General features: G+C 36.9%; 1 protein-coding gene across 1 annotated transcript; it reads right to left on the minus strand.

Moving 5' to 3' along the window:
* Window positions 1–820: 820 nt before the first annotated feature.
* LOC137824904 (GDSL esterase/lipase At5g14450) lies at window positions 821–4,656 on the minus strand. The gene is made up of 5 exons (XM_068630582.2): window positions 4,361–4,656; window positions 2,930–3,136; window positions 2,192–2,352; window positions 1,818–2,103; window positions 821–1,285 (listed from the first exon to the last, which is right to left on the minus strand). The coding sequence occupies exons 1-5, from the start codon at window positions 4,629–4,631 to the stop codon at window positions 1,035–1,037; spliced, it is 1,176 nt and encodes a 391-aa protein (XP_068486683.1). The 5' UTR covers window positions 4,632–4,656; the 3' UTR covers window positions 821–1,034.
* Between the last annotated feature and the right edge of the window lie 5,299 nt (window positions 4,657–9,955).

The following is a 9,955-nucleotide window of genomic DNA, read 5'->3' on the forward strand; positions in this document are numbered from 1 at the left end:
CTTGAGAGCAATCTTGGAGCCTCAAGTGGCGGCATCTACACTCATCTTGGAGCCTCAAGTGGCGGCATCTACACTCATCTTGGAGCTTTGCATCCTTCAAGTGGCGTGTTCCTCTTCAAGGACTCCAACCACATTCTCTTTTCCCTTCCATCGTTTTCATCCATTTCCATGTCCACATAAACTCTAGAAACATGTCTTACGCTTTTCTTGCACTTTTGTTCGGTTCAATTGTTCCATTTCTTGTTTTGTTCGGTTCATTTCATTTGTTAGCAATTTTAATCGGTTTAATAGCTTTCTTTCATGCTTTTGTTCGGTTCATTTACTTCTTAGGTAGTTTTAATCGGTGCTTTTACATTCTTGTACATTTCAATCGGTTCATTTGACAAGAAATGGGTTTATACATGAGTTTTGGTTTGGTGGCTTAAGATTTGGTGAGTTCTTGAATGAAAGAACATTGATCCACTTCTAGAAAAGTGCCTATTCATATTCCAACTCAAGTTGACTCCATAACATGTCTATGAAACATCTCTATCTTGTTATTGGAATCATATCACGTTTGCTCCATGTAATCACTAGATAGTTTTACTGAAGGATTAAATCGTCAATTGTGACTAAATATTTAAAACTAACAATAGTAATAATTAAGAGTCAAATAAATCCAATTAAATAAATCATATATAAAATAAAAAAATTATTCATAATTTCTGTAAAAAAAAATATCATTAAAGGTCAAAGTTTTTAAGTGACTCTCGTCACCTATTATATGAAATACTCGACTATTTCTTTGAAAAGGAAAAAAATTGATGATTAAAAGAAGATATTTCACGGACCAAACCATTTAATAAGACTTAATAATAATAATAATAATAATTTTATACAATTTTTAAATGATAAAATAAGAAAAACACCCCTTCAATTACAGTCTCGCTACCTTATTTTTAAAAAGTATTTTAAAAAAACATAAGTGCAAACATCATGGTGTGAAATAAAAAATCAAGTAAAACAATCCCCGACTATATATGCAGTAATCTCTTTCAAGCTAATGAGCAAGAACGTGTAATAGGAAGTGGGGGATCTGAGAATGATCCAGTCACAATGCGATTTGCGATCCAGCTATTTGCTGCGTCGGTGTAGTGCACGCCATCCCAGCTGATGTGTGAAGAAGGATCTTGGCATGAACCAACCTGAATTTCTCTGCCATTAATGGTGGCATTGTAATTCCCACAGAATAAGCGATTGCCACCCTCATGAAACCCACAACAAATTTCAGATGGGTTAACGAATCCTGCCCAAGCAAACAATTTATGAGGTCCACTTTTATATTTCCCACATAATAAATAAATAAAAGTTTAGTTTTAACTTTTTAAATGTTCTTTTTTTAATACTTGTAAATTTCTTGTTAGTTTTAGTTATCTTCAATTTTTCTATTAAAATGACCTTTATCCTGCTTTAGTATAGATCTAATATATTTAGATATGTATTTCAAATGACTAATAAATAGTAATATATATTGATAATTTTTTAAATTAATTTGACGACTAAAATTAAAATCAACTTATTTGCATATCCTTAAAAAATATTTCTCGTTATCATTATTAAATTAATCACACTTGTTTCTTTTTTGAAAACATTCTTAACTCAGATTATTATTTTCTATATATCTAATGAGGATCTAGATGACCGTAATTTACTTGTTGCTGCTTGAAAAATGGCATGTTTTAATTAAAACTAAAGACTTCGTAATTGGATGAAAAATATCCTTAGGCAGAACACTAGTTAGTTTTGGCAATAAAATTTGGTGTGAGAAAAAAGTTTACCTTCTTTCTTAGTATTACTGATTAGCTGATACTTAGCAGAGAATATGTCGACATACACAAATGAAGCATCAAGGTATAGTGCCCTTAGTTTGACCACTGTATGATTGAGCTTTGTGTTGAAGTCTTTGGCCATATCGTTTTGATACACGACACAGCCGTTTTGATCAAGATATCCATCCACTGGAGTATAATTGTAGGCATTGTGTATAGGCATGGCCAGTGGTAGACACCCAATGGGGCCTGTGTTATGGATCCAGAATGTTCTCGCTCCTTCACTGTATAAATACTGACATGTGTGTTTCTGTTTAGAACTCAGCTACAGTAGATATTTTGTGGAAAACATGAAAAAAGTTCTTGTGGGTTGAATCACTTACTATAAGCTGGTTTGAAAATTGGTCAACTATGTCTGAGATCACTGCTTCAGAATTTTCCTGCCCTATTCTTTGAAGAGCAGCAGCAATGTCATTTTGCCCAATGTCGAATGTGTAGAGGGCCTTGGAAAAGTCCTCTGGCCTGGGAAAGGAATTTCCCTGTCCTGCAACAATGACAAGAACATTTATTATTTATGTCAAAATAACAGTATCCTACTTCACCATTGTCCAATGCACGTAAAATTCCAGTTAACCATTTTGTTAGCTTGCAATTTTTTATTCTTATTATCGTAATAGGGTCACTTTTCGTCTCCACATAATATAATTTCCTTATGAATAAATCGTAATAAAATGATAAAATTTTTATCGTGTCAAAAATACGATTTTAGTTTAAAATACAAAAATATTACATTGACATGATTTTTTTTTAATAATTAAATTGTGTTAGTTCATACAACTTTCCTATTTTGATAAAAAAATAAAAATATGATTCCGTACTAGTAAAAAAAACCTATAACACCCCTTAAATCCAAAATGCATGATCCTTCTTATTTGTTGCCTGATCCTATTAATGTAAGAAAAAAAATTCTAGTCTAATTCATGGTGTATAGAAAGGTTTAAATCTAACAGGTTGATGATAACCCACAATTGTTACTACTGCATTTACGTGTTTGTTAACATGTAATGGTCAATATTTGCCATATTCATTTTCCGAATCAATTGAAGTAATCGAACAACAACCTTGCTTGTAGAGCTTGGCGGTGCGTGTCTTAAATTGGATAAACTGTGCGACCTGAATCTCAAGAGTGAAAGGACTACCACCATCAAAGAAGGTTCTGTTTTGCCTCCTAATGGTTGATGATGCTGCGGCAAAGTTTGCACCATGGTAATAACTTGATCCAATTGAGTCCATGTATGCACTCAAGTATTCCAAACCTAGATTCTTGGCTGCATATTTTTTTTTTATAAACAAAAAATAAATAAAAATATTTAAGGATATTTTAATTCTTATAAAAAAATAGTCCAAATATAGTCTACCAAACAAATAAAGGCAAGAAAATTCATAGTAATCCTCAAAATAAAAATCTCACACTAATCAAGGTTGTTGTTGGCTACATTGTAAACCACTCAACCAGTTACTTCAATTTATTGTTAGGAAGCACGCTATTTATTTTAAGTGTTATAGAGTATTTTGTGTTTCTCTGCAGGACTTTAATAAGAAAAAATATGAAATATTTTTTTCATAAATTAAAATTAATTATACATAAATTAATTTGTAAAATTCTTTTCAAATATTTTTTTTATTTGTACATAATTAGTTGTAACTTATTATTAAGAACATAATAGTAATAAAGATTTTTCTTAAGTGTATTATGAGTTTAGATTCTTTTATATAAAGGTTTGATTCGTTCAGATCCCATTAATTTTGTTTCAGAAATTTTACTTTTTATTTTCATAAATAACTAAAACTATCAAATTAACGTTGTTTCTGTATTTTTTTTATGATCCCTATAGTTTACATGTTTTTCGTTTTTGGTCATTTTGTTATAAAATGGCTCCAATGTACGTTTTCACGTTGCCATGCCATGTTATTAAATGTTTATATAACAATTTAACGAGTTTTTTTAACATTGGAAAATCATAAATAAAACAATAGAGAAATTCATAATAAAATTTAATATATTTGCATAAACGAAAATATATTCAAGCATTAATAAAATAGTTTATTTTCAAACTTCTGATGTTGGTGTAAATGAGACACACAAATAAAATAAATAGATTAAACTAGATATACTTATTTTTTTTTCTTCTAAAATTTACATATATACTAAAAAAATATTAAATAAAAATAAATTTTAAATATAAAAAAATAATTAATTACTATATTAACTAAATTATATATTATTTTATGGACTAAAAAATTATAAATTAATTTTTAAATTGGTATTTAATTAATATGAAATATTTCATACTTAAAAATTCGTTTGTTAAGTAAAGAAAAAGAAAAAATACTATTAAAAATCTATTATAATAATTTTTCTACTAGAAATATTTACGAAATTTAAAGTTTAAATTAAAAATAAAAAATCACATTCACGTTATAATACAGACAAAAAAAAAATTCAACCCTAGAGAAAAATAGGAAAAATTGAGTGATTGCGAAATGTGCACCAAGGAAATCTATAATAAGGCGACCATCAGAAGCTCTCCCAACTGCCTCATGAAAATGGGTCTGACCATATGGCAAAGCTGCTGGGTAAAATGCTGCTGACATGCATCCAGTATCAGAGTTGGAGTCACCAAAGTTGAATATGGCTGGAAAACCACAACTTTCTGAGGATTTTGTTTCCTCAGCCACTATATTCAAAAACTGTGAGAATGAAATCACAGCAATAAAAAACTGTCTGAGGAGTCTCATTTTTGCAGCACAAACTAATGCCATTGTTGTTGTGTGTTAGTGTTTAGCAGCAGAATATACTATATATGTTATTATACAACTAAGGACGTACCTATTTTATCGGTGTCAAAATATTGGTACCTATTTGGTTAGAAGTCACTATATGCGTTGAAAGCATAATTAAGTATTTTGATTGAGCTTTTAATTTTAATCTTTATAAATAATCATATTTTTTATTTTGATTTGTATAGGGTTTTTTAATCCTTCTAAATTTCAAATTATTATTTTTAATTTCTATAAAATGAGTTAATTTTAGTTTTTTATATCTTTAATTTTTTAATATTTATTTTCTCTAAACCATGAAATCACTATTTTTATAATTTTATTTTGAAATGATTAAATAGCATTCATTTTAAACACCATTTATTTTCCAAAAATAATATTATAGTAGATACCATAAACAATATATCCACATTTTTAAGGATGAAAAATAATAAAAGAAACGGAATAAAATTAAAACTCATCAAAATTTTATTGAGACTAAAGTCTTTTATATCCAATTTTAGTACATTTTTCATATATATATAAACAATTTTATAGGATATATATGAAATTAAATTTTATCTGCAAATAATATAAATAATGAGAAGTATAAGTGATTTTTCAGATGATTTTTTCCCATTATAAAGCTTGTGTTTTATAAAAATTTTAAATAATTTAATGAACGGTGATCAACCCTATATTTTATTTTTATAGTTATAAAATATATAAAATAAAATTTGATATACGCGTATAATAGCACAATTTATGATCTAAAAAAGTTCAATTTAATCATAGAGGCTAAACTGTTCATAATTGTTTAAAATAGGGTCGAATTTATACTTGGAAATGACTTTTTAAAATTGTTTTCTATTAAAAAATGATTTTTACATTAAAAGAATGTTTGTTATTTTGGAGTAGAGAGCAGTTTGATGTGACTGTCTGTCTGCCTTATACGAAATATATATATAACTTATTTACATAGGAATATTTATTATTTCTTCTTTTATTTTTGGTCACTTTTCAAGTGCATTTAATAGATATTTAAACTTAGGTGTTTTGTCACTCTCACTTATTTATATTCGTATATTCTCCACTAACTAATTTTAGTTTTAATTATTTAAATTCAATTCAATTAAACCAATTTTAATATACCCTTTTTACTTTTTCACTCGTATCGTTATTATAGAATTTAAGTTTAAGTATAATACATGTCCTAAGAATATAATCCAATCTCGTATTTTTGACGTGTATAATGATATTTTATATCTATTTGTCAAATAGACTATTTTATAACTATTTTAATAAAATAACTTGTTATAAAATAATAATATTTAAAATTTTGTTAAATTAGTTATAAAATAACTAAAGTAATATTTTGATGTGATTTGAAAAGAAGGAATAAAAAGTGTTTTTCTAGGAAAATGTGACCTAGAGAACTATTGAAGGCTTCATCTTCTTTCTTCCTTCGGGCAGGTTGTTAGAACTCTACTGTGATCCTTTTGGCCTTCGCGCTACTTCTTCGGCTCTCGATCCTTCAGTTTCGGGTGAATGCTAAATAGGGTAGGTACCTGCAGAAGGCACTCCGACGCTCAAGTCAGTAAAGAGGGTATTTGACACTTGGGTGTGTATAGTAATAATGACGTACCTTTCTTATTGGAATGTGCATTATTTATATCATTTTAATGGGCTTACCTTATTGGGCCTGATTAGTGAAATGGATCACACTTATGGTTGCATTACCTAATTCTTAATGGTAGGTTAGCTTAACTGACCTTGGTTTGAGCGTCAATGATTAAGTGTGTCAGTCGGCCAGGTCGTCCATGGGGGTCTCGGCCAACTCGGTCAGCTCGGTCTCATCCCATACCAGTACACTTGCCCCTCAGGCTCGAGGATGAATGTATCCGCTGAGTCTTTGATGATGGGTGTCGGTCGGTTCCCTTTGAGTGCGTGACTGTTGGACTTCCCGAGGTGTGATGTGACCTTAGGCGGCGTGACATGACCCGCATTAATGAGGGTCTTTTCTGGCGCAAGGCATTATGGACCGTTGGATCTAGGAGATCTAATGGTTGAGATCATTTTGACGTTTTGTGGTTCCAATAGTGTTGAGATACTATGCTTTTTCTTTGTGAGTGCGCTAATAACCAAGTGATCTCTCGCCCTTGTTCTGATAACTGAGTTCTCTCTCACCCTCCTGATTTGCCTTAGTCTTCGGCTCTATTTAAGGTTAGTTATGTCTACCTTGTCTCGGCCCACGTCTTCTTCTGATCCCCCTTCTCCTCCTCTCGTTCGTCCATCCTCTCTGTCCTCCTCTTCTTCTTCCTCTTCTTCTTCTGCGTCCTCTACAACCCACTCCTTGTCGGTCAGGGTGGCCGAGGTGCCACTCCAGGTGGAGGTTGTCAGGGGGGATGATCCGACCAATGTTGTTGAACGGTCGGACTCTCCCCCGTTGGGTGTTCCTCTGGTGGACCTTAGCTAGGTGGACTCTAAGGTGGTTGGGATCTCGTCCTCCTATAGGACGAGGCTTCTGTATCCAAGTTTTTGGATAAGTGCCCGGTTTTAAAGGCGGGCGGGCATTCTAGCTTCTTTAGTGTTGTGCCTTGCTCGTCCACCGAGAGTGTTTGTTTGGGGAGATCAGGTACCGGTCCCCCCTTCTTTTACATGTATACCTGTCTCTTTTCAGACTTGCATGTTTCTCTTCCTTTTGACAAGTCTCCCACCCAAATTCACCCAAACACCTGGGCGTCCATTCAGGCCTTTCGCCTGCTGTGTGACGTCCTACGCCTTCACCCTTCTCCCTCTTCTTTTCTCTCCTACTACACCTCTCACCCAGCCAGTCCTGTCTCTTGGCACTCCCTGATTAGTCGGTCAGGGAGTGTTCTCTTCAACTCCTTCTTCATCTCTTATAAGAGATTCAAAGAGAGGTTTGTTAAGGTTATCACTCGGCCAAAGGCGACGACCTTTTTCTTCGAGGATAATAGTTGGTCCAGGTTTCCTCTTTATTGGACTAGCCAACCTCGCGACTTTAAGGAGTGGCCGAGGTTGACGGGGAGTGTCGATGAGATAGAGATTCTCTCTTTTTTAGATGAACTCCCGAGGAAGCTTCCCACCAGGAAGCTGATCGGTGCCTATACCAAGTCGGCACGATGAGCGACCGTTAAGGATACAAGTCTTTACTTCTGCTATCGGTCGGTGTACCGACCAGTCCTTGGGCGTCGCTGACTGCTAGTAGACGTGGGACCACGTAAGTTGGGTCCCTCGAGCGGCATGGGCCAGCGCCTTGTAGACGGCACGCCCAGGGTGTCGAGGAGTGGTCAGGCCTCGGTCATGTAAGGTGAGTCCCACAAGCGGTACGCCCAGGGTGCCTCGCAAACGGTACGCCCAGGGTGCCTCGCAAACGGTACGCCCAGAGGATCGAGGAGTGGTCGGGCCTCGGTCATCAGGATATGCTGACGTGTCCTCAAACCTTGGCGAGTCAAACAATGGAGCTGGGCCACGAGAGGTGGATCCCAGACAACACACCAGTTATCAGTTAGGGAGAAGCCTAGATTACGAGGGTTCCATGCTTGTGGCGTGGATGACGCGTTCAGGCGTAGCACGAGTAAAGAACCACTGGGAGAGATAAGGCCCGTGAGGGTTATGTCCCAGGGGTAAACTGCATGCATGGCATGTGAATAGCTAGGGCACTCCCAGGATGGATGACCCCAAAGATTAGGTGCACAAGTTGGTACCCAGGTGGTCATCCCGTCAGAGGTTGCACTCCAGTGAGGGAGCCTTACACGCTAGATTTCCCTAAGAGTGGGTGATAGCAGCGTTAAGGCACACCCTCAATGACCCTAATTGCGGTTAGTGGAAACAGCAGAAACCCTAGGGTATATAAATGGTAGTATCAAACCTAATAAGGGTGTTTCCGCAAGTTTTTACGCAACACACACACAGATTACACACAGAGCTTTTTACAGCTAAGTCTGGGTGTTTCCTAGCCCTATACTGACTTGAACGTCGGAGTGCAAACGACCTCTAGGGTGCCCTGTGTCTTTGCATTTTCAGGTGTTTGATCAGAGAAAGGCACGAACAAAGGCAGAGATAATTGGGCGTGTGATCAATGTAAACGTACGAAGGCAATCAAAGTCAACCGGCAGGAACATTTGGCGCCCACCGTGGGACACGATTTAAAACAATGTCCCATTCGCAAGAACAAGGAAGATCCATCAAGATGAGAAACACGAGGCAAGGATTTGTTGCACTGAATGGAGGCGAAAGCCTCACCCTGCAACAGATCATGGAAACGATGCAGGCACTCCAAGAAACTGTGGCTGCATCAAGAGCAGATCAAGAACGCATCCATATTGATCTGGCTGCGTCGCTAGCAAGGAATGAAGAATTACAAAGAACTAACGAAGAATTGCGCAGGGGGTTGCGGAATCAGGAAGGGGAACGTGAGGTGGAAGATCAAGAACCTACGACACAACCCAGGGATTTCCCAATGCCCTTCTCGCAGACGATCATGGACGCTGTGATACCAGCCACGCTCGTGGGGCCCAAAGCCACCTTCACAAGGGTAGAGGACGCAGAGGCTCATCTCACGGCCTTCCACACACAGATGATGTTGGTTGGGGGGCTCTGACGCGGTGCGATGCAGGCTGTTCATGAGCACACTGGTGGGAATGACGATGGATTGGTTCATCAGCCTCCCTGATGGCCATGTGACGTCGTTCGCGCAACTTTCTAAGTTGTTCAGAGAGCAGTACATCGCGAATCCGGCTTCTCCACCCATTTCTTACGATCTCTTCGACGTAAGACAGTAGAAGGGAGAGTCCCTGAAGGAGTTCCTCAATTGTTTTGGGGCACAGGTGGTGAGGCTGAACACCAAGGATGAAACCATGATGGTGCATGCGTTCAGGAAGGGGATCGTGCCGGGACCCTTCAGCGAATCGCTCATCAGGAACCGCCCCAAAACTTTCGGCGAGATAAGGGGTCGAGCGGTGACTCGTATTGTCGCGGAGGAGAAGTCAACGAGAAGCGCACGTGCGTTGTTCCCACACGCCCACGAGCACCAGGTCGACCTCAACCCCTGAGGGTGCATGAGGCAACGACAAAGAAGAGGACCTCAGCGAAGCAGTAGCCTTACGAGCCCAGGAAGTCCCAGACTAGGGGGCATGCAAGGGAGAATGTGCCACCAAGGCACAATTTCGTAGTAGAATTGAAGGACTTGATTGTTGTACCGTCCCGGGGTGATCAACAAAAGGTCAAAGTCAAAGTCAACTCACGGAAGGACGTCGCCCCAATAAGACATCGCCCGAGGCATTTCGCAGAGAAAAGGGCCCACA

Source organism: Phaseolus vulgaris, chromosome 8 (assembly GCF_051622355.1).
Source record: "Phaseolus vulgaris cultivar YP4 chromosome 8, ASM5162235v1, whole genome shotgun sequence".
NCBI lineage: Eukaryota > Viridiplantae > Streptophyta > Magnoliopsida > Fabales > Fabaceae > Phaseolus > Phaseolus vulgaris.